This window comes from Rhinopithecus roxellana, chromosome 7 (assembly GCF_007565055.1).
Source record: "Rhinopithecus roxellana isolate Shanxi Qingling chromosome 7, ASM756505v1, whole genome shotgun sequence".
In the NCBI taxonomy this organism is placed as follows: Eukaryota; Metazoa; Chordata; class Mammalia; order Primates; family Cercopithecidae; genus Rhinopithecus; species Rhinopithecus roxellana.
In genome coordinates, this window is record NC_044555.1 from 25,668,673 (window position 1) to 25,692,417 (window position 23,745).

Here is a 23,745-nt window from a genome sequence, read left to right on the forward strand (position 1 = left end):
TTAGCAAATTTTTTAACCTCAGTTATGATCTTGACTCTTTATAGGTCTTCCCAGAGTTTGCTGCTGCCCATTCAAATTTAGCAAGTGTACTGCAGCAGCAGGGAAAACTGCAGGAAGCTCTGATGCATTATAAGGAGGCTATTCGGTAAGAGACACTAACGGCCTTATTTTTAAAATTATTCTTAATTTTAAAATGTTTGACATTCGGCACACTGCAGATGCTAAAATGGCTTTAAATAACAACAGAATAAGTTAGCATTACAGTGGGTTAAAGATTTTTGTATTGGAGAAATAAAACCTTGGACTTCTCTTTTAGAATCAGTCCTACCTTTGCTGATGCCTACTCTAATATGGGAAACACTCTAAAGGAGATGCAGGATGTTCAGGGAGCCTTGCAGTGTTATACGCGTGCCATCCAAATTAATCCTGCATTTGCAGATGCGCATAGCAATCTGGCTTCCATTCATAAGGTACTACTGTTTATTATAATATGTGCAATTTAACACCTAAAATTTAAGTTTTGGAAACTTTTTACCATCCTGCTTTATTTATTTTCCAGGATTCAGGGAATATTCCAGAGGCTATAGCTTCTTACCGCACGGCTCTGAAACTTAAGCCTGATTTTCCTGATGCTTATTGTAACTTGGCTCATTGCCTGCAGGTAAAGAATAACAGGCCAGTAATTGGCTCTCAGTGTTGTAATAGCTTTTTAATTGTTATGTGCCATAAGAATCCAAGCCTGACTGGAAATAGTGTTTTTAATAGGCTATCTGACATTACTTTAGGCCAAAGACATACCAAATATTAAATCCTGGGATAGGGCTTTCTGGATAATAACTTCTTTTTGCTTTCTCTAGATTGTCTGTGATTGGACAGACTATGATGAACGAATGAAGAAGTTGGTCAGTATTGTGGCTGACCAGTTAGAGAAGAATAGGTTGCCTTCTGTGCATCCTCATCATAGTATGCTATATCCTCTTTCTCATGGCTTCAGGAAGGCTATTGCTGAGAGGCATGGCAACCTGTGCTTAGATAAGGTGTGATTCTTTTCTTTTAATCTTTTTGTTGTAAACTAAAACACAAATACAGAAAACTGTGCAAATCAAATCTGTGGATTAATGAATGATTATAAAGTGAACACCACCCAAATTGAGAAATAAAACTTGTGAGCCACTTCAGAACCCCTTCCATTTTGTCCTGAGTATAACCCCCTGTACTTCCTAAGATGGAATCCTTAACTCCTTCACTTAAACACTAACAATAGACTGATGGTACTTTGCTTTAACTTGAAAGCCATAATTTTTTTTTCTTTTATCTTTTTTTTTTTTTTTTTTCTTGTTTTTGAGACAGGGTGTTGCTCTGTCGCCCAGGCTGGAGTTCAGCGGTGTAATTATGGCTTACTGCAGCCTCGACCTCCCTGAGCTTAGGTGATCCTCCCACCTCAACCTCCTGAGTAGCTGGGACTACAGGCGCATGCCACCACACCTAATTTTGTATTTTTTGTAGAGATGGGGTTTTGCTATATTGCCCAAGCTGGTCTCGAACCTCTGGGCTCAAGCAATCTGCCCACCTCGTCCTGCCAAAGTGCTGGGATTATGGGTGTGAGCCACCGTGCCTGGCCAGCCATCATGTTTAATGGAGTGCTTGGTATTTTGTATTCACCTTTGAGAATTAGAGCACTACTTGATCAAGGATTGGATCAAAGGTTGGATGATAGATTGGAGTGCTAGGTGTGCTTTTTTTTTTTTTTTAATTTTGAGACAGAGTCTCTTTCACCCAGACTGCAGTGTGGTGGTGCCATCTCAGCTCACTGCAACCTCTGTCTCCCAGGTTAAAGCAATTCTTGTGCCTCAGCCTCCCGAGTAGCTAGGATTACAGGTGTTTGCCACCATGCCCAGCTAATTTTTGTATTTTTAGTAGAGATGGGGCTTTGCCATGCTAGGCTGGTCTCGAACTCCTGACTTCAGCTGATCCGCCTGCCTCAGCCTCCCAAAGTGCTGGGATTATAGGCATGAGTCACTGTCCCCGGCCATAATTTTGTTTTTAGAAAATGTTTCTCTAGAATTTTCTAAAATGCTGGAGGGTTTATCATGCTCTGTCCATACTGCTTCATACCTACAAGTTTTAGATTTGCTCACACTTTTTTTTTTTTTTTTTTTGAGACAGGGTCTTGCTCTGTTGCCCTGGCTGGAGTGCAGTGGCACAACCTCGGCTCACTGCAACCTCCACCTCCTGGGTTCAGGCGATTCTCCCACTTCAGCCTCCCAGGTAGCTGGGACTACAAGCACGTGTCACCACGCCCAGCTAATTTTTGTGTGTGTGTGTTTTTTTTTTTTTTTTTTTTTTTTTTTTTTAAAGTAGAGACGGGATTTCACTGTGTTGGCCAGGCTGGTCTCAAACTCCTGACCTCAAGTGATCTGCCTCCTTGGCTTCCCAAAGTGCTGGGATTTGCTTGTGCTTTATAGATTTCAGGAGCAGGTCAAAGTATGAAGCATATTACATGAAGTGCTGAGGTTGCATCTCTCTGGAAATATTAACTAAATGCTCTGGGCAGACCTTTTTCAACAGGTGTGAGATTTGGTTTGGTGTGTTTTTCGTCAGTTTTCCTAGATGAAAATATATGTGTAAATTTTACTAACAAGCATTGGATTCTGTTGATAGATTAATGTTCTTCATAAACCACCATATGAACATCCAAAAGACTTGAAGCTCAGTGATGGTCGGCTGCGTGTAGGATATGTGAGTTCTGACTTTGGGAATCATCCTACTTCTCACCTCATGCAGTCTATTCCAGGCATGCACAATCCTGATAAATTTGAGGTAAGACTAATGTTTCTCTAGAATCACTATTTGTTTAAAAAAGAAAAAAACCCACAATGTTGGTATGTCACCATTAGGCATGGAAACCCAGTGTCTTTTGGAAAGATTTGAGCCAATGCTATTAAATATGCCATGTGCTGCCTTTCAGGTGTTCTGTTATGCCCTGAGCCCAGATGATGGCACAAACTTCCGAGTGAAGGTGATGGCAGAAGCCAATCATTTCATTGATCTTTCTCAGGTAGATAAAACTCTCATACTTTAACTTTTTATTTTGAGCAAGTTTAAATAGAACTATTAGCATGTAGTTTATTTTTTGATGATAGGTATTAAATGCTGTACTACCACATATAGGCAATTGTGTTGATCTTATTTCCTTGGTCATTTATGTTAAATCAGCATGCCTTTTTCTGAGGTTGCAAATGAAACAGAAATGTGTTATGCTTGTGCTTGGACATACAACTTTTGTGGAGATTGAGCCAGCACTTGTGACAGAAGATACTTAATAAATATTAACAAAATGGTAACTTGGGAGAAGAATAAATAGGTCTTTTAAAGAAAATAGGGCCAGGTGTGGTTGCTCACGCCTGTAATCCCAGCAGTTTGGGAGGCCGAGGTGGGCAGATCACGAGGTCAGGAGATGAGACCATCTTGACCAACGTGGTGAAACCCCGTCTCTACTAAAATACAAAAAATTAGCTGGGTGTGATGGTGCATGCCTGTAATCCCAGCTACTTGGGAGGCTGAGGCAGGGGAATCGCTTGAACCCGGGAGGCGGAGGTTGCGGTGAGCTGAGATTGCACCACTGCACTCCAGCCTGGTGACAGAGCAAGACTCCGTCTCAAAAAATGAAAAGAAAAAGAAGATAGATGAACTATGGTTCATCGGTTTCCATGGGCCTTTGCCTTTGGTTATCTTTATTTCTGTATTTGTTCTATTGTTGTATCCTCTAGGAACATAAGTTTTATGATAAATTAAGATTGAAACCTGTGGGGGAATTAATTTGCTGAGTATGTAGGCTACAGTTTTTTCTTTGTAGACTCTATTAGCCACTTTGACTGATAGAATAAACTCTACATAGTGTTTGTGTACACACATGTATGTATGTACATACACATGCAGGTATGGTATGTATGCATATATGTAAAAACATACATGTGTATGTGTATATACATATGAATCACTGAAGTCCTAGCAGAAAGGTTTTGAGACTTCTCATTTAATAAATAGTATGTACCAACAAATTTTGCAATATAGCTGTTGCTTCGAAAGTTTGCCTGGCCATTTTTGATACACAGTTAGACTCTTTGTGACCAAGAAGCATACCTCTTTCTATCTCTGAGACCTTTAGGGAGTCACTGCTGATTGACTGCAGTCTAAACTCTTCAGCATAGCTTTTGTAACCTTTCTCTGTTTGCCACAACTTTGTTAATACTTTCACCCACCATTCTACATCATGTATACCTTATGTCAAATAGAAGTGAATTACTATTTTTTTTTTTTGAGATGGAGTCAGGCTGGAATGCAGTGGCATGATCTCGGCTCACTGCAACCTCCACCTCCCAGGTTCAAACGATTCTCTTATCTCAGCCTCCTGAGTAGCTGAGATTACAGGCGCCTGCCACCACACCCAGCTAATTTTTGTATTTTTAGTAGAGACAGGGGTCTCACCACATTGGCCAGGCTGGTCTCGAACTCCTGACCTCAGGTGATCCACCCTTCTCGGCCTCCCAAAGGTCTGGGATTACAGGTGTGAGCCACCATGCCCAGCCTACTCACCATTTTCTAAACTCCCTCACACTTTACTCTAGTTCTTCATTCATCCTGTTCTCTACTGAGATTGTATTCTGTTAAACTCCTTCAAACTCCTATTCGTCTTTGAAGACCTATTTCAAATACCAGTTCTAGGCTGGGTGCAGTGGCTCATGTGTATAATCCTTTGGGACAATGAGGTGGGAGGATTGCTTGAGGCCATGACGGGCAACATAGTGAGACCCTGTCCCTACCAAAAAAAAAAAAAGATTACAAATTTCAAATACCAATTTCTCTATAAAATGTTGTTACTCATACATTCAATCCAGAAGTGAACTCTCCTCCTCTGTGTTCTGTTTCTCTAATGCTTTGGGCCCATTTTAATGGCAGTTAACTATATTTGTGCCCGAATTAATATAGTTAATTTGTGTTCTTACCACTTTTCCATCTAGGAATCTGAATTATGTTAAATGCCATTAAAACTAATGGAATTGATCTGAGATTATACATAGTGAGTTCTTATTTTCTATTCTGTAGATTCCATGCAATGGAAAAGCAGCTGATCGCATCCATCAGGATGGAATTCATATCCTTGTAAATATGAATGGCTATACCAAGGGCGCTCGAAATGAGCTCTTTGCTCTCAGGCCAGCTCCTATTCAGGTAAACAAATTAACAGTCATCACTTATAACATGTATTTGGCTAAGAAGACAGTGATGTGCTGCTTTTCCTCCCTCTGGTTAACTGATGTTTGAAACTGTAGGGCAGACATACTTTTAATTTTTTTAAGTTGTTGAAATGCGCAGGACAAAAAGAGTGTAGAGTGCAGTGCTTATAGGTACATGTATATAGAGACATGCTCATGGTTGGCTATGAACAGTTACTCTGTCTTGCAAATTTGAAGAACATTTTAGCATTATGAAAGTTAGTCTAAAATGTAGGCTGGGTACAGTGGCTCACGCCTGTAATCCCAGCACTTTGGGATGCTGAGGCAGGAGGATCACTTGAAACCAGGAGTTTGAGACCTGTCTGGGCAACAAAGCAAAACACCCTATCTGTACAAAAAATTTAAAAATTAGCCGAAGTGGTGGTACACCCCTGTGATCTCAGCTATTTGGGAGGCTAAGGTGGAAGGATTGCTCAAGCCTAGGAGTTTGAGGCTGCAGTGAACTATCACTGTGCCACTGAACTCCAGCCCTGGCGACAGAGTGAGGGTCTCTCTTAAAGAACTACTTCATTGCTTTCGACTAAAGAAGTCAGCCTTGCTGTGCCTGTGGCAAGGCCAGTAATCCTGGCTACTCTGGAGGCTGAGGCAGAAGGATTGCTTGAGCCCAGGAGTTCAAGGCTGTAGTGATCTACGATTGCACCACTGTACTCAGCCTAGGGAACAGAGTGAGACCCTGTCTCTTAAAAAGAGTTAGACCTCCTTGTTCATTTACTTAATTATGGCACCTTTAGGTTCCTTTTTAAAAAAACATTTTATTGAGGTACAGTTGACATACAAAAAGTTGTACATATTTAATGTATATGACTTGATGAATTTAGAGATAAGTATCCTGATGAAAGTTCTTAATCAGTTTTTGATCTGGTTTTTTTTAAGGCAATGTGGCTGGGATACCCTGGGACGAGTGGTGCACTTTTCATGGATTATATTATCACTGATCAGGAAACTTCACCAGCCGAAGTTGCTGAGCAGTATTCTGAGAAATTGGCTTATATGCCCCATACTTTTTTTATTGGTGATCATGCTAATATGTTCCCTCACCTGAAGGTAGGTATGAAACAGTGCTATGGGGGAATTTCAAAGAACTGTAGCTTTGTATTTCCTTGCTATTGTCTATGTAAGTCCTAAAAGACATGTCTGAAACTATTTTTTCCATTAGAAAAAAGCAGTCATCGATTTTAAGTCCAATGGACACATTTATGACAATCGGATAGTTCTGAATGGCATCGACCTCAAAGCATTTCTTGATAGTCTACCAGATGTGAAAATCGTCAAGGTCAGAACCTAGTCAGTATTGTCATTGAAATGAAGTTAACTGCATTCATGATCTTTTTCGTAATCATGCATTTTTTTTTTTTTTTAGATGAAGTGTCCTGATGGAGGAGACAATGCAGACAGCAGTAACACAGCTCTTAATATGCCTGTTATTCCTATGAATACTATTGCAGAAGCAGTTATTGAAATGATTAACAGAGGACAGATTCAAATAACAATTAATGGATTCAGTATTAGCAATGGACTGGCAACTACTCAGGTGAGAAGATAATACACCATTATATGTCCCGCCAAGTATGCATTTATTTCCCTTAAACCTCATAATAACTCTAGGAGGCAAGTATCATTATTACCATTTTATAGATGAGGAAATGAGTTAGTGGAAATGTGCATCTTATGTAGGTGTGTCTGATTTTAAAAGTCTCCTGGATTCAGCCAGCAGATTATTACTTACTGAGAAACTTCCGTGTTAATATCTTGTTATTCCCTGCCTGTGGCTTTACTGTCTTATATGATGAACTATCTGTACATACCATACAGTTTCTTGCTTCTGTAAACCCATCCTTTCCCTAGCTAAATCCTACTCAGACGTTCAGTTCAGACAGCTCTTCCAGGAATCCATTTCCATACTTACCGCTAACGTCTCCATCCCTACTTCATTGGTACCTGTCTTTTATACCTCTGCAATGTTTGGAATATATCATTACATACAGCACAACAGATGATAATTCCCTGTGTTTGTATCCTCTACTGAATTGAATTACTGATGTCTTAATCACAGTAATGTAGTATGTACTCAATAAATAATACATTGCATGCCTAAATAAGTAGCTCTATCAAGAGAGTATAAGGCAAAGATCTCTGACCTCTAGAGGTCATAGATGTCCTTGCACACCTGTAATAGTTATATAACAATGTAAGGCAGTACTCAAATGTGAGAATTGCAAGGTAAAACTAATTATGTGTGTAGAAACTCAGAAACAGTGATGATCGGTGTGAAGAGAGACACTCTTGGGAGAAGAGACCATTTGGAGGAGTAATTTAACCTTGAGGAGTGGATGTGATTTAGAAAAGGACATTTCATTCATGAAGAAAAGAGTGATCAAAAGCTGTTGGATTGTTAATAGGATTTTGAGACCTTTTTTGGTTAGAGCAAGAAGTTTCATAGTGCAGTCTCCCCCAAATTAAGATAATGCCGCAACGGTTTGCCTCTTCTTAAACTTCAGTGACTTTTAATGGTTAGACCATTTTGGATCTTATGGATTGAAATATTGGACTCCTTTTGCCTTTAAATATAACCATCATCTTTTCCTTGTTTTAGATCAACAATAAGGCTGCAACTGGAGAGGAGGTTCCCCGTACCATTATTGTAACCACCCGTTCTCAGTACGGGTTACCAGAAGATGCCATTGTATACTGTAACTTTAATCAGCTGTATAAAATTGACCCTTCTACTTTGCAGATGTGGGCAAATGTGAGTATGCATAGACTTATTGTTACCATCTTAGAGACTAACAAAGATTTTGTATCTAGAGCTTCTTGCTGAAGATGGTCCTTCTACTCCCATTTAGGAGCTGTTCTGCTCATTTCTTTTTAAAATTTTTTTTTGGCTGGTCGCGGTGGCTCGCGCCTGCAATCCCAGCGCTTTGGGAGGCCGATGCAGGTGGATCACCTGAGGTCAGGAGCTTGAGACCAGCTTGACCAACATTGTGAAACCCCGTCTCTATTAAAAATACCAAAAAATTAGCCGGACGTGGTGGTGGGCACCTGTAATCCCAGCTACTCGGGAGGCTGAGACAGGAGAATCACTTGAACCCAGGAGGCGGAGGTTGCAGTGAGCCGAAATCATGCTGTTGCACTCTAGCCTGGGCAACAAGAGCAAAACTCTGTCTCAAAAAAAATTTTTTTTTAAATACTTTTTAAAAAATGTATTTTATTTATTTACATGTGACTCAGCTGGGTTCTGCTCTTTTTTTAAAAAACAGAATCTTGCTCTGTTGTTCAGGCTGGAGTGCAGTGGTGTGATCTCGCCTCATGGCAACCTTTGCATCCCAGGTTCAAGTGATTCTTGTGCCTCAGCCTTGCAAATAGCTGGGATTACAGGCATGTGCCACCATGTCTGGGTAATTTTTTTTGTATTTTTAGTAGAGACGGGGTTTCACCATGTTGGCCAGGCTGGACTCGAACTCCTGGCCTCAAGAGGTCTGCCCACCTTGGCCTCCCAAAGTGCTAGGATTACATGTTTGAGCCACCGCGCCTGGCCTTGTGCTCATTTATAATCTTCAAGAGATGTAGTTTTTCAGGCATTTTTGGTTTCTCCTTCCAGTGTCTAAATAGGGCATTGTGAACCTTTTAAATTTACATATTCAAAGCATTCTTCTGTCTAAAGGGTCAGGAAACTTTTTCTTAAAGGGCCAGATGGTAAATATTTTCAGTTTTGTGGTCATGCTGTTTCACATCTACTCAGCTTTGCCATCATGGCACGAAAATAACCATAGGCATTTTGTAAATGATGAGTGTGGCTGTGTTCCAATAAAATTTTATTTATGCGAACTGGCAGTATGTCAGATTTGGCTCACAGGCTGTGTAGTTCGCCAACCCCTGGTCTAAACTGATAGCATATGCTGTCATGTACATCCACCCATTTTTAACATTCTTGTAGTAGTGTAGAGTTACGAAGGAGTCGATCTATACATAAATCTCTCAGTTCATCAGATAGGTTTGCATAAGTGGGATATCGCATAGCTGTAACTGGCTCTTAATCCATAGAACTAAAATAAAATGGCATGTTTTACCTTTAGGTAGTCTGGAGATAATTCCTTGGTTAATTTTTTCCCCTGATACCTGTTTTGTTTTATGTTCAGAGGAGAGGGGAGGATAGAAGAGAAGAGGAAGCAGATGAGTACAGGTTTACTGTCCTTAATCCTTACTTCCTGATGTTCACAAAAACTCTGAAAATCAAAAGCTTTTTCATAAGTGTGTGACAAATTTGTTTGGCAGCAAAACTACCTGAACTAACCCATTAGGGTATGTATTAGTCCGTTCTCATGCTGCTATAAAGGACTGCCCGAGACTGGGTAATTTATAAAGGAAAGAGGTTTAATTGACTCACAGTTCCGCGTGGCTATGGAGGCCTCAGGAAACTTAACAGTCATGGTGGAAAAGGGAGCAAACATGTCCTTCGCATGATGGCAGGAAGAAGTGCTGCGCAAAATGGGGAGAAGCCCCTTATAAAACCATCAGCTCTTGGGAGTACACACTCTCTATCACGCGAACAGCAGCATTGGGAATAACTGCCCCCATGATTCAGTTACCTACCACTGGATCCCTCCCATGACATATGGGGCTTATGGGAACTACAGTTTAAGAAGAGAGATTTGGGTGGGGACACAGTCAAACTATGTCAGGATATTTGTAGTCTTTTTTTTTTATTCCATTTAATATGACTATTCCTGCATCTCAATGCAGAGGCACTAATATGTTTGTTTATACGAAGTTGCTGCTGAGGGTTTTATGTAATACACACACACACACACTACTTTTTTTGAAATCTGAAATATTCTGAATTTGGAAGTTCATCTGTTCTCATAGCTTTCAGAGAAAGGGATTTTGAACTTAAAAATATACATAGAGTAGATATAAATCTAAATCAGGAGTTGGCAAACTGTGACCTATGGGTCAAATCCAGCCCACTGCTTGTTTTTGTAAATAAAATTTTTATGGACACATAGCCATGCCTACTTGTTTACACACTGTCTGTGGCTGCTTTCAAGCTACAACAGAAGAGCTGAGCAGCTATGACAGTCCGTGTGGCCACAGAGCCAAAAATATTTGCCATCTGGCCCTTTACAGAAAAGACTGATTTATATTAGGCAAATAAAGTTAGGCAAGTGTGAGGTAACTTTCTTGGTTGTATCATAGTGGGGGATTTGAAATTTGGAATGCAAAATTCCTCTCTCTTAACAAAACCCACTGCCTCTGTCAGTTCCCACAGGAGGTGGCTGCCTCAGATTTTGCCAATTAGTAATTTGTTTTGTCTTCCAGCATCGGTCTCCTCTCTTTCTTTGAACTCACTCTGAGGACAGCTAATAAGCAGAAGAGGGATAATTCAATTGATCTAATTCATCTCTGTGAAGGAAAGACTTGAGTTCACAGCAGGCTTCCATCTGGATGGAAAGAATAGAGTGTGGTAGAATTATTAGAGATCTCTGGGAGTCTTTGTTGAAATAGGCAGATATGCTATTAATAATTATTCTTATTTTCCCTATTTTAGATTCTGAAGCGTGTTCCCAACAGTGTACTCTGGTTGTTGCGTTTTCCAGCAGTAGGAGAACCTAATATTCAACAGTATGCACAAAACATGGGCCTGCCCCAGAACCGTATCATTTTTTCACCTGTTGCTCCTAAAGAGGAACATGTCAGGAGAGGCCAGCTGGCTGATGTCTGCTTGGACACTCCACTCTGTAATGGGCACACCACAGGGATGGATGTCCTCTGGGCAGGGACCCCCATGGTGACTATGCCAGGTAAGTTGCTGATAAATCACTGGAGTCTTCCTCATTCTTTTGAAAATCTCCTTTGGGGGAGAAACTTCCAAGTGAAATTATATATACTAGGAGCAACATTAAAGGCAAGGTGATAGAAAGTGAGACTTACTTCATTCTCTTCATCTGCATTGTGTGGAGGCTTAACATAAATAACAACTCTATGCTGTTTTACGTTCTCAGATGTGCAGTTGTTATCTTTTGTATTTCAGGAGAGACTCTTGCTTCTCGAGTTGCAGCTTCCCAGCTCACTTGCTTAGGCTGTCTTGAGCTTATTGCTAAAAACAGACAAGAATATGAAGACATAGCTGTGAAGCTGGGAACTGATCTAGAATAGTAAGTAAACTTTTCCTTGAACAAATTATTGGGTAAAGTAGAGAGAATATAGCTGTTATAAAATGAAGCCATAAAATAAGTGTAATATAAAATAGGTGAACTAGTTGTATGCCCTCTGGATGGGAGAAGTACTTTCTAAACTCTTAGAAATGAAGTGATCGATAGGTTTTACCATGTAAAAAGTAAATGACTGAATAAAAAATATTCAAGAAAATTAAAAGGCAAATGAGGGGAAAAAAACTTTTGTCTCAGATATCAAAGTATTAATTGCCTGGCTATGTAAAGACTGCAGAACATTTAAATTTTAAATCCCCTAGTAGGAAAGTAAAAATGGAAATGACGAGACACCTTGCCGAAGTGGAAATACAAAAGGTTAGCAGGAAAGTGTTTCAGGCTCTGTAGTAGAAATGCCAATTAAAATTATACTGAGGCTGGGTGTTGTGGCTTATGCCTGTAATCACAGCACTTTGGGAGGCCGAGGCGGGCGGATCACTTGAGATCAGGAGTTCGAGACCAGCCTGGCCAACATGGTGAAACCCCGTCTCTGTTAAAAACACAAAAATTAGTTGGGTGTGGTGGCATGTTCCTGTAGTCCCAGCTACTCAGGGGGCTGAGGCAGGAGAATCCCTTCAACCCGGTAGGCAGAGGTTGCAGTGAGCCGAGATCGCACCATTGCGCTCCAGCCTGGGTGACAGAGCGAGACTTTTACCTCAAAAAAACCACACACACACAAAAATCCTAAGGGTATATCCATTATTTGCCTATACAATAGAAAGATTTTTTGTTATCAATGAGGGAGCATTGAGGACTAGCCTTTTCATGCATTGGTGAATAAATTGGGACAGCCCTTCCTCAGAGTTTTTAGAGCCTTAAAAGTTAGATCTTTGGGCCTGGCACGGTGGCTCACGCCTGTAATCCCAGCACTTTGGGAGGCTGAGGTGGGCGGATTAAGAGGTCAGGAGATCGAGATCATCCTGGCTAACATGGTGAAACCCCATCTCTACTAAAAAATACAAAAAATTAGCCGGGCGTGGTGGCGGGCGCCTGTAGTCCCAGCTACTCGGGAGGCTGAGGCAGGAGAATGGCGTGAACCCAGGAGGCGGAGCTTGCAGTGAGCTGAGATCGTGCCACTGCACTCCAGCCTGGGTGACAGCGAGACTCCATTTCAAAAAAAAAAAGTTAGATCTTTGACGCTAATACTGTCATGTCTTCACTGCAGTCAGTGTAAGAAATAAAAACAGCATAACTTAAATGCCTGAAAGAGTAGGAATTACAGTGGTGATGCTTAGATGAGTGAGGATTTATTCATACAATAAACTAGTATTTCTTTCATTTTTTTTTTTTTTTTTGAGATAGGATTTTACTCTGTTGCCTAGGGCTGGAATGCAGTGGTATGATCTTGGCTAACTGCAGCCTCGACGTCCTGGGCTCAGGACGTCCCACCTCAGCCACCTGAGTAGCAGGGACTATAGGTACATGCCACCATGCCCCATGCCTGGCTCATTTTAAAATTTTTTTTGTAGAGATGAAGGCTCAGTATGTTGCCCAGGCTGGGTATTTCTATTTTCTTTTCTTTTTTTCCTGGACAGAGTCTCGCTCTGTTGCCCAGGCTGGAGTGCCGTGGCGTGATCTCAGCTAACTGCAACCTCTGCCTCCTGGGTTCAAGCGATTCTCCTGCCTCAGCCTCCCGAGTAGCTGGGATTACAGACGCCCACTACCACACCTGGCTAATTTTTTGTATTTTTAGTAGAGGCTGGGTTTCACTGTGTTGGCCAGGCTGATCTCGAACTCCTTACCTCATGATCCACCCACCTCGGCCTCCCAAAGCGCTGGGATTACAGGTGTAAGCCATCATGCCTGGCGGGTATTTCTTAAATGAGGTTTTTCTTTCGGTATAATGGGTGATGTTTTTTTCTTTGTGTATTTCTGAGAAGCAACATATTACATAGAAATTAAAGAAATACACTTTTTGGCCGGGCGCGGTGGCTCAAGCCTGTAATCCCAGCACTTTGGGAGGCCGAGACGGGCGGATCATGAGGTCAGGAGATCGAGACCATCCTGGCTAACACGGTGAAACCCCGTCTCTACTAAAAAAAATACAAAAAAACTAGCTGGGCGAGGTGGCGGGCGCCTGCAGTCCCAGCTACTCGGGAGGCTGAGGCAGGAGAATGGTGTAAACCCGGGAGGCGGAACTTGCAGTGAGCTGATATCCGGCCACTGTACTCCAGCCTGGGCGACAGAGCGAGACTCCATCTCAGAAAAAAAAAAAAATATATGCTTTTTGAGTCAGACTACCTGAGTGAACCCAAGCTCTCTACTTACGAGCTTTGTGACTTTGGGCAAGTAAATCTCTGTGTTGTGTCTTGGTTTCTTCTGCAAAATGGAGCATAATGTTAGTACCTACTTTGCAGAGATGATATGAGGATTAAAAAAAGCATTCCATGTAAAGTACTTAGAATAGTTCTTGGTATCTGGTAAACATTCAGCAGATGTTAGCTACTTATTGTTTTCAGAATTTCCTTCATAGAACATCACATATGTCTAAGAAAAGTGAGAAATTTGAGCCTAGGCATTAAAAAAAAATAAGATTCATGTCCATTAGCCCAGAGATAACTATAGTAAAAAATGTACTGTGTTTTATTTTCAGACAGGGTCTCACTCTGTTACTCAGGCTGGAGTACAGTGGCATGATCACGACTCACTGCAACCTCTGCCTCCTGGGATCAAGTGATCCTCCCACCTTAGCCTTCCTAGTAGCTGGGACTACAGGCACATGCCACGATGCCTGGCTTTTTTTATTTATTTATTTTATTTTTTTAATATTTTGTGGAGACAGGGTCTCACCAGTGTTGCCCAGGCTGGTAACTCCTGGGCTTAAGCAGTCCACCCGCCTCGGCCTCCCAAAGTGGTGGGATTACAGGTGCGTGAGACACTGCACCCAGCCTGTAGTGCATTTTAAAATTTTTATTAGACTCTTTGGAACTTAGTTTGGTTCATACAATACTTTTCCCCAACACTTTTGTTGTGAAAATTTTTAATTTTATAATGAACACATCTATACCTACTGTTCAGAATCTACCATTAGCATTTTACTGTTCTTGCTTTATTACATATCTATTCATCCATTTATTCCGTTTATTCATCTGCCAATCCATCTTATTTGACACATTTTGAAATAAATTGCAGACATCAGCACACTTCTCCTTAAATACTTAAGAATGGCTGTCATTAACTGGAGTTAAGTATACATATATTTTTTTGAGACAGGGTCTCCCTCTGTTGCCCAGGCTGGAGTACAGTGATATGATCTCCGCTTAGTGCAACCTCCGCCTCCCGGGCTCTAGCAGTCTTCCCCTCAACCTCCTGAGTAGCTGGAATTACAGGCATGAGCCACCACACCTAGCTAATTTTTGTAATTTTAGTAGAGGCAGGGTTTCGACAGGTTGCCCAGGCTGGTCTCAAACTCCTGACCTTAAGTGATCCACCTGCTTCAGCCTCCCAAAGTGTTGGGATTACAGGCGTGAGCCACTGCGCCTGGCCATTTTTTTCTTTTGAGGCAGAATTTATATACAGTGAAATACACAAATACTCAGTGAGTTTTGAGAAATAACTTTTTTTTTTTTTTTTTAGACGGAGTCTCACTCTGTCACCCAAGTTGGAGTGCAGTGGCACAATCTCTGCTCACTGCAACCTTTGCCTCCTGGGTTCAAACAATTCTCCTGCCTCAGCCTCTTGAGTAGCTGGGATTACAGGCATGTGCCACCACACCTGGCTGATTTTTCATGTTTTTAGTAGAGACAGGGTTTCACCGTGTTAGCCAGGATAGTCTTGATCTCCTGACCTTGTGATCCACCCGCCTCAGCCTCCCAAAGTGCTGGGATTACAGGTGTGAGCCACCGTGCCCAACTGAGAAATACCTTTGTAACCCAAACTCCTATGAAGGCAAAGAACATTATCACTCCAGAGAGATTCTTCATGCTCCTTTTCAGTCAGTCTTTTTCACCAACCCCCAGAGACAACCACTGTTCTGGAGCATTTTTTTCCCTTCCATAAATTAGTTTTGCTTTTCTAGAATTTTATCCAAATGGAACTATGTCAATATGCACTCTAAAGGCTTCTTTCAGCAAGTTTATTTCTTTTGCTGAGTGGTATTTCACTGTGTGTATGTACTACAGTTTATTTCCTATTGACATAGAATTAAAAAAAAAATAGAGTGCACAGGTCTTTCTCTTTGGAGGGTAGCATTAATATGGACATGGTCTAATATGGACATTGAGACCAACAGATATGCACAACCATTTTACTACTTCTGTCACAACAAACATTAAAACAAAGTTGAGCATGGTGGCTCATGTCTATAATCCCAGCGCTTTGAGAGGCTGAGGGAGGAGGATTACTTGAGCCCAGGAGTTCGAGACCAGCCTGGACAACATGGCGAGACCCCATCTCTACAAAAAATACAGAAATAGCTGAGTGTAGTGGTGCGTGCCTGTAGTCTCAGCTTCTCGGGAGGCTGAGGCAGGAGGATTGCTTGAGCCAAGGAGGTTGAGGCTGCAGTGAGCTGTCATCATGTCATTGCACTCCAGCCTGGGCAACAGAGTGAGACTCTATTTCAAAAATTAGAAGAAAATAAATAAAAATTATTGCTTTTAAAAATGCATGAAAATGTTCTGGCTTCTGGTTCTAAAGTATTTAGCTCTTCATCTAAGAATAATCTCATGAAAAATAATATATTCAAAAGGGAAGTAGAAATCTTTTCCCCTGTCTTTCCTGAAGAATCAGTAACTTTTTTATTTCTGAACAGAACCATACTCTTGGTGATATTAGCAGTGTTTAAAAATCTGAACAACTCAGTTCAGGTACAAATGGAAAATTACAGTGGAAAATTACAACAGTAGACTTGCTGTATTTGTCTTCCCCTTGAGTGGTTTCCTATTTCATTAAAATGATCATAAATTGAATACTTCATCTTATATCTATGTTTTAACTTTTGTAAATGATGCTTCAATGAATATATTTGCATGGTCCTGTATGTTTTTGCATCTGATTATTTCTTTTTAATAGATTTTTTTTTTTTTTTTTTTTTTTTTTTTTTTGAGACAGAGTCTCGCTCTGCCGCCCAGGCTGGAGTGCAGTGGCCGGGTCTCAGCTCACTGCAAGCTCCGCCTCCTGGGTTTACGCCATTCTCCTGCCTCAGCCTCCCAAGCAGCTGGGACTACAGGCGCCCGCCACCTCGCCCGGCTAGTTTTTTGTATTTTTTAGTAGAGACGGGGTTTCAGCATGTTAGCCAGGATGGTCTCAATCTCCTGACCTCGTGATCCGCCCGTCTCGGCCTCCCAAAGTGCTGGGATTACAGGCTTGAGCCACCGCGCCCGGCCATTTTTAATAGATTTAAAAGTGTTATTGTTAGGCCAGAGGGTTATGAACATTTAAGGTTAATACATACATTGCTAAATTGCTTACCAAAAAGCTAAGCAGTTTATATTCTAACAGTGCATAGGAATAGTCATGTGCCATTGTCAATTCTTGTTATTTTAAAGGTAGAAATAAAACGAAATGGAGAATGCGTGGTATCCCTTGGATGTACTTGTTTAGGAAAGAACTAAGTTTTTTCAGAGTACATGGAGTTGAGCTCATTTCAGTGTTAGCATTATGTAAGCTGTGACCCTTCCCTTTTTAACAGGAAGCCAATCAGGAAATGAGATAGTGTAAAGTTTGGTCATGGATTTTTTGCCACAAAGGGAACTAACTGGTTTCTCGTTTTTTATTACTCAGCCTGAAGAAAATTCGTGGCAAAGTCTGGAAACAAAGAATATCTAGCCCTCTGTTCAACACCAAACAATACACAATGGAACTAGAGCGGCTCTATCTACAGATGTGGGAGCATTATGCAGCTGGCAACAAACCTGACCACATGATTAAGCCTGTTGAAGTCACTGAGTCAGTGTAAATAAAGACTGCACAGGAGAATTACCCCTATACCTGAGCCTCAACCTTCTGGGGGAAAGGGAACTAGATAACATACTTCTTACTTGTCTGTACAGTACCTTGTTGCAGATGGGTGATATATAATGGCAATAGAATAGCACAGCCAGACTTGCTTCCTGCATGGTAGGGAGAGACACAAGACATGGGAAACTGCTGTTCCACAAGGAATCTCCGTAGAATTTTGCAGCGACCAGATGGTGCATAGGTCTGGAAGGTCTGATCTCCCTTGGTCTTCCATGGGATGGTTAGTGTGGAGGGGAGATACAGATTGTCCGGCCGCTTTGTGATTCCATGGATTGATTCAGTCTTCTGGATTAACTTTTTTCTTTATATTTTGGGTACTGGAGCTTTTAAAAATGTTTGGTTTCAGGTATTTTTATTCATGTGAAGTGTATATGATTCTCTTGAGATAAGGTTTTAAGCTAAAATGTTACTCCCTGTTCTAGTTTCTCAACTCTGACAGATTGACAGGGATTTTGCTGGTGTAGTCTTTTTATAGGTTTTATAAACCACTTGAGCCTATATCAGTCGTTTTAGTGTCTGACCTAATGTTTGGAGCTATCAATGCTTTGTTGATTTAGATGACTCAAGATTTTTTCTGGTCCGTTTCCCATTTCCTTCTCTTCCCTGACTCCCATATCCCCACCCTTAAAATTCTCCTGTAACTCAACTAACAAAATCAAGTCTGATTCAAAACATCCTAGGGTGTTTCTCTTAAACACACCATCTGGTGCCAAATGAAGATTTTTAGGAGTAATGACTAATTATCAAGGACACAGTTGTGGTACTGTCATTGATAATAATACAGCTTTTTTTTTTTTTTTTTTTTTTTTTTTTTTTTTGCCTAATTTTGACCTGTTTCACCAGTGTTTTACCCTTGACTTGCCCCTTCTATGCTGCTTCCAAAAGTGATAGTGTGTGTAAGATTTTTACCTTCCTTTCTAAAGTTTTTTTTTTTTTCTTAAAGTGAGTCCTGTTCTTCCTATTTCTTTCAGCAGAAATGAAATCCCAGGTAAGTATAAGTATTCAAGTATTTGATCAGTAAGTCACAGTTATCTCCACTGCATTTAATAACCTTCATCAAGAAACAGGTTATAGGTAAAATCTCTGAAGGACCATCTGTGTATTCAAGTAATTATATTTTAGATAATAACTGTCTTCTGGACTTGGTCTTGAAGTCTGTACAGATTCAGCCTCAATAGTAGCAAACTGCACTGCTATTTGGTTTGGAGTACAAATTAGACTTATAGTCCTCCTGGAACTTGAGTTATTAAAGTCATAGGAATAAAATTATGGGATCTCAACAAAGAGTCGAGGGTTTGAGGCTTAAACAAGCCAACATATGAATATATGTTTTGTCTCGCTGTACTGCACTTACGCTATCCAGTCGCAGATAATTTTTTGTCTGCTAGTAGTGTTCTAGATTATGTCTTTCCAAAGCGCTGAGGCTGTGCACCTATTCTGTAGTTGCAGCTGATGCCTGAATGTATCCTAGCTGACAAATTATTGATTAATAAGAACTTGAATTTCTGAAAGATGCTTACTGTTAACCAAATTTTGAGCAAGGAGTCTCAAAGGTAATTCTGAACCAGAATTACATGTTAATGAACAGTGTACCTTTTAACAATGTAAATCACGGAATATCCGTGAAGGGATTTCTTAATTTATTTTTTACTGGATGATTGAAATACCAGTTAAAGGTTGCCAGCATGGTTGCAGATAAACTGACGTTTGAAATTCACCGAACTACTTAATGTGGAATAGGGTAATATACTTCCAGTGCCCTCAAGGCTGTGACCTTACAGCCGTTTTACATAGCACATCATTCCTCCTATAGGGATGAACTTTTTCCTGGCACGAAAAGTAGCCGCTCTGGTTGAAGCTTTGCTTATTGTAACAGGCTTTTATTTCCAGGTAACATGTCTGTGGAAGACTTAATTCTGATTAGAGATATAGATATTACTGGAAACTAATTGTTTTTTTTTTTCTGTTGTACTCTGCTTTATCAAAGAAGTAAAACATTTAAATCGTGCTACAGAAATTAAGATGTTGTCTTGCGATCCTTAAACAATAAATGAATGATTTCCCCTTAATACGGCTGATGTATTTTGTGTCCTGTTATATTGAGTGTTGGCCTGATGAATAGGATCATCCAGTGATGAAACCTGTATTTGAACAGCTTCAAACAGCATCAAAGGACCAAATTTCCCTGCTGTAGCTATGATATTAGGAATTGTTTTCTCAGCCAGGTCTGGTGGAGGGTTGGGGGTTAGTTTATGATCCATTAAGAAGGCAAAGTGGCTGGGTGTGGTGGCTCACACCTGTAACCCCAGCACTTTGGGAGGCCAAGGCAGGTGAATCACTTGAGGTCAGGAGTTCAAGACCAGCCTGGCTAACATGGTGAAACTCCGTCTCTACTAAAAATACAGAAAACTAGCTGGGAGTGGTGGCACACATGCTTGTAATCCCAGCTACATGTGAGGCTGAGACAGGAGAATCGCTTGAACCCAGGAGGCAGAGGTTGCAATGAACTCAGATCGTGCCATTGCACTCCAGCCTGGACGACAGCCTGTGATCCCCAACACACCCATTCATGCTTGCTCCTCTTTTGCTTATGACCTCTCTGTTTTCATTGACCCTTGTAGTCTTGGTCTTCGTGTGGACCATTCTTTTCTTGGCTTTTGGGGGCAAAATTATTTTCCTTCCTGCTCTGTATAGTGGTCGAACTCTGCCACCAGCATCAGGGAGGAAGATACCAATTCATGAGGGGTCAGAACATGCTGTTTGCCAGTTTTCTCAGAGATATGAGAGGGAAGATTTGTTTTCAGTAAAATTTCGCATAATTTACTTCCCAACTTCTTAAAGCCCTGATGTGGATTAGTGTTTGTTTCCTAAAAGATTATTATGGGAAGAAAGCCTACTCAAAAGTTTTTACTCCTATCCGCTTCTGTTGAAAAATCTACATTATTTCCAGTTTACTTCCGTTCCTCCTGCCTTCAGTCTAAAGGAGTTGCTTGCACACCTTGAGTAAATGTGTGTAATTTCTGAACTGCCCATTTTAAGATTTGATTCCAAACCTGACCCACTCTTTTACTTGAAGCATATGCCTCTCAATTATAGCTAACATTTTTGGTTCTTTGCCCAAATCTGAGGCACAGTCATGTAATCCCCATTCTTATAAAGAGGCTTGTAGAAGTTAATTTGCAACTTCATTGTAGAGAGAGAGAGAGAGAGTAATCAGCCCCCTTTATCCAATTTTTTAATCAACTGAGAAAGTATCTGTATTTAGGTAGGCAATCTGGTGCTTAAGAGCAGGTTTTGGAACTAGAGTTGGAGTTTGAAGCTCAGCTCTGCCTTTTTTTTTTTTTTTTCTTGAGTCTCGCCCTGTCCCCAGACTGGAGTGCAATGGCATGATCTCGGCTCACTGCAACCTCCACCTCCCAGGTTCAAGTGATTCTCCTGCCACAGCCTCCCGAGTAGCTGGGATTATAGGGGCATGCCACCACGACTGGCTAATTTTTTTTGTCTTTAGTAGAGACGGGGTTTTACCATGTTGGCCAGGCTGGTCTCGAACTCCTGACCTCGTGATCAACCCACCTCAGCCTCCCAAAGTGCTGGGGTTACAGGCGTGAGCCACTGTGCCCGGCCAGCACTGCCCCTTTCTAGCTGTGTGATCTCTAAAATGAGTGCTAACAATTGCCTACTTTAAAAAGTGTGTATGAATTAAATCGTGAGACCCTGGGAACGATGCTTAGCACAAAATAATATCAAACGCAGGGCCATTTTATTTGTGTACATTATGAAATATATGGATGCTCGCTGGAGAAACTGGCACACTCTAGAAAGCGCTGCTTTCCCCGGTTGTTTCTCTTGGTGTGTAGGGAGTGAGTGCCAAAAAGCCTCAAGTAACCAACCTTTTTTTATCTCTAGTGTTTGGAGGGTTCTGGAAGTAAACATCATAGTTCGCCGTTGCCAGGCGCTGTTGAGTTGTTGCCTTGCTTTTATCTAGGGGTCTAGGTGGCCTTCCCTGCAACCCCTGACCCCCCGCTCCCCCGCCCACCCTGTGTTCCCGCCCATGCCCCTGCTCCCGCGCCCCCGCCCCAGTTCCCGCGCCCTCGCCCCAGTTCCCGCGCCCTCCCCCAGTGTTCGCAATAACGGACTTAGAGGTCTGGACAATTCAAGTAGGGAACAAGGCTCGCTTATCCAAGTAACCGCAGGATAAAAGTTTGTTAGGAGGGATTTCGCATGGTTTCTCTTTATCAGAAAGTTGTTAGGGACTTTTAATCACAGAATTGGCCTCGGGTGCCCACGCTCTAGTATTGAAATGGCGCTTTTGGGACAAATAAGCAACATCCGTGGGAGTGGAAAGCAATAGACCAGATTCCGGAAGCATTACAGCTAGGCGCCAAGTTCACAGGCGCGAAGTTCAAATTTGCCTCGTGACCACACTGTGATAGGTGGGTACAGGGGAGCGCGGGCCGGCACACGTGAGTTCCTACCGCCCCCTAGGTCTGGGCACTATAAAAGGGCCTGCGCCTGGCGTTGTTCACCGCAGTTGCTCGGGATCTTTGCACATACTCCACGGGCAGTTGGAGGTGAGCTGCTGCCGGCCACGCCAGAGGCTGCAACACCAGGTAGGTCGTGACCGGCTGGTCGGACTCAAATGGGTGCTGAAGTGGTCCAGAGGCTAATCCCAATTGAGTGACTTAATTGAAATCAGGACCACTGTGTATCTTGGACTCTGGTTGCCCATGTAGGCCTGAGGTGGGAGTACAGGAAGTGGCAGCGTGGGGAGAAGTGGAGGCGCCAGTGGTGGCGCTGGGGGAGGTGGGGGGCGCCGGTGGTGGTGTAGGACCATATGGTTGCGCCAGTGGCTGCGTTGGGAGAAGTGGGCCGCCATTGGCGGCATTGGGGGAGGTGGAGGCGCCAGTGGTGGCGCCAGTGGCGGCGTTGCAGGAAGTGGGGCTGGTGGCGGCGTTGAAGGTGGGGGTGCCAGTGGTGGCACAGAAGGAGGTGTTGGTGCCAGTGGTGGGTGGGGAGAAGTGGGGGCACCAGTGGCGGCGTTGGGGGAAGTGGGGGTGCCGGTGGTGGCGCTGGGGGAAGTGGGGGTGCCGGTGGTGTAGGAGCAAGTGGTGGCGCCAGTGGCGGTATGGGGAGAAGTGGGGGCACCACTGGCAGCCTTTGGGGAAGTGGGAGTGCTGGTGGCCGCGCAGGAGCATGTGGTGGCGCCAGTGGCTGCGTAGGAATACGTGGCACCGGTGGCGGCATGGGGAGAAGTGGGGACGCTGGTTGCGGTATTGGGGGAGGTGGGAGCGCCAGTGGTGGTGTAGGAACAGGTGGTGTTCCTAGTGGCGGGTGGGGAGAAGTAGGGGTGCCAGTGGCAGTGTTGGGGGAGGTGGGGGCGCCGGTGGTGGCCTAGGAATAGTTGGTGGCGTCGATGGTGGCATAGGAGCATATAGTAGTAGCACTGGCGGCGTGGGGAGAAGTGGGGGCGCCAGCGGCCGCATTGAAGGTGGGGGTGCCAATGGCGACGTTGGGGGAAGTGGGGGTTCTGGTGGCGGCGTAGGAGCACTTGGTGGTGGCGGAAGTGGCCTAGGAGCACGTGGTGGTGCTGGTGGGCGTGGGGAGAAGTGGGGACACCGGTGGCGGCATTGGAGGTAGGGGTGCCAGTGGCAGCATGGGGAGAAGCGGGGATGCACGTGGCGGCGTTGGGGGAGGTGGGGGCACCAGTGGCGGCGTAGGAGCAGGTGGGAGTGCCAGTGACCGTGGGGAGAAATAGGGGTGCCCGTTGCAGCACTGGGGGAAGGTGGAGGGGGCAGTGTTGGCCATGGGGGGAGGTGGGAGCCAGTGGTTGTGGGTAGGGGGTGTGTGTGTGGGGGGGTCGAAATCTCATTGGCTGAGGACTGAGTGATGGTGGGAGACAGGAGTGGGGTAGGGCAGAAGTTGGATAGAGGTGTGGGGGGAGTGGAAGCCTGCTTGGAAAACCGGTTGGAAGCAGTTGAAGGTGGCTGGAGGTGGCTGGAGGTGCGAGTGTGGGGGAAGGGTGGTTGGGTTGAGGCCTGATTGGTGGAAGACTGAGGCGAGAATGGTGGGGGTAGGGTCCAGACCTGATAGGAGGAAGGAGTTGGGGAGGAGTCAAGGCCTGTTTGGTGGAAGATTGACTGGAGGCTGGAGGCAGGAATAGGGAGCGGGAAGCGGGTGGCCGGATTCATGTAAGACCAGTGAGAAGCCAGAGTGGCGGGGGGTAAGGGGGCAGTGGAGGTTGGGCAGAAGGAGGAAGGTGATGAGGGGGCGGTGGTAGCCTATTC

The 23,745-nt window shown here is 43.1% G+C and overlaps 1 protein-coding gene across 2 annotated transcripts in view; it reads left to right on the forward strand.

Annotated features, from left to right (window-relative positions):
• OGT (O-linked N-acetylglucosamine (GlcNAc) transferase) overlaps positions 1-19,530 on the forward strand; it is a 42,766-nt gene extending 23,236 nt beyond the window's left edge. Inside the window, exons 9-22 of one of the 2 annotated variants that reach the window (XM_010366585.2) lie at positions 45-145; positions 317-470; positions 560-661; positions 858-1,037; positions 2,662-2,820; positions 2,969-3,058; positions 5,107-5,232; positions 6,171-6,341; positions 6,454-6,570; positions 6,658-6,828; positions 7,891-8,043; positions 10,843-11,095; positions 11,326-11,449; positions 17,225-19,530. In XM_010366585.2, coding sequence (XP_010364887.1) covers positions 45-145; positions 317-470; positions 560-661; positions 858-1,037; positions 2,662-2,820; positions 2,969-3,058; positions 5,107-5,232; positions 6,171-6,341; positions 6,454-6,570; positions 6,658-6,828; positions 7,891-8,043; positions 10,843-11,095; positions 11,326-11,449; positions 17,225-17,399 — 2,076 coding nt within the window. In that variant the 3' untranslated portion in view covers positions 17,400-19,530. The remainder of the gene's footprint in view (positions 1-44; positions 146-316; positions 471-559; positions 662-857; positions 1,038-2,661; positions 2,821-2,968; positions 3,059-5,106; positions 5,233-6,170; positions 6,342-6,453; positions 6,571-6,657; positions 6,829-7,890; positions 8,044-10,842; positions 11,096-11,325; positions 11,450-17,224) is intronic. The other variant, XM_010366586.2, reaches the window with a different exon arrangement.
• Positions 19,531-23,745: the final 4,215 nt, after the last annotated feature.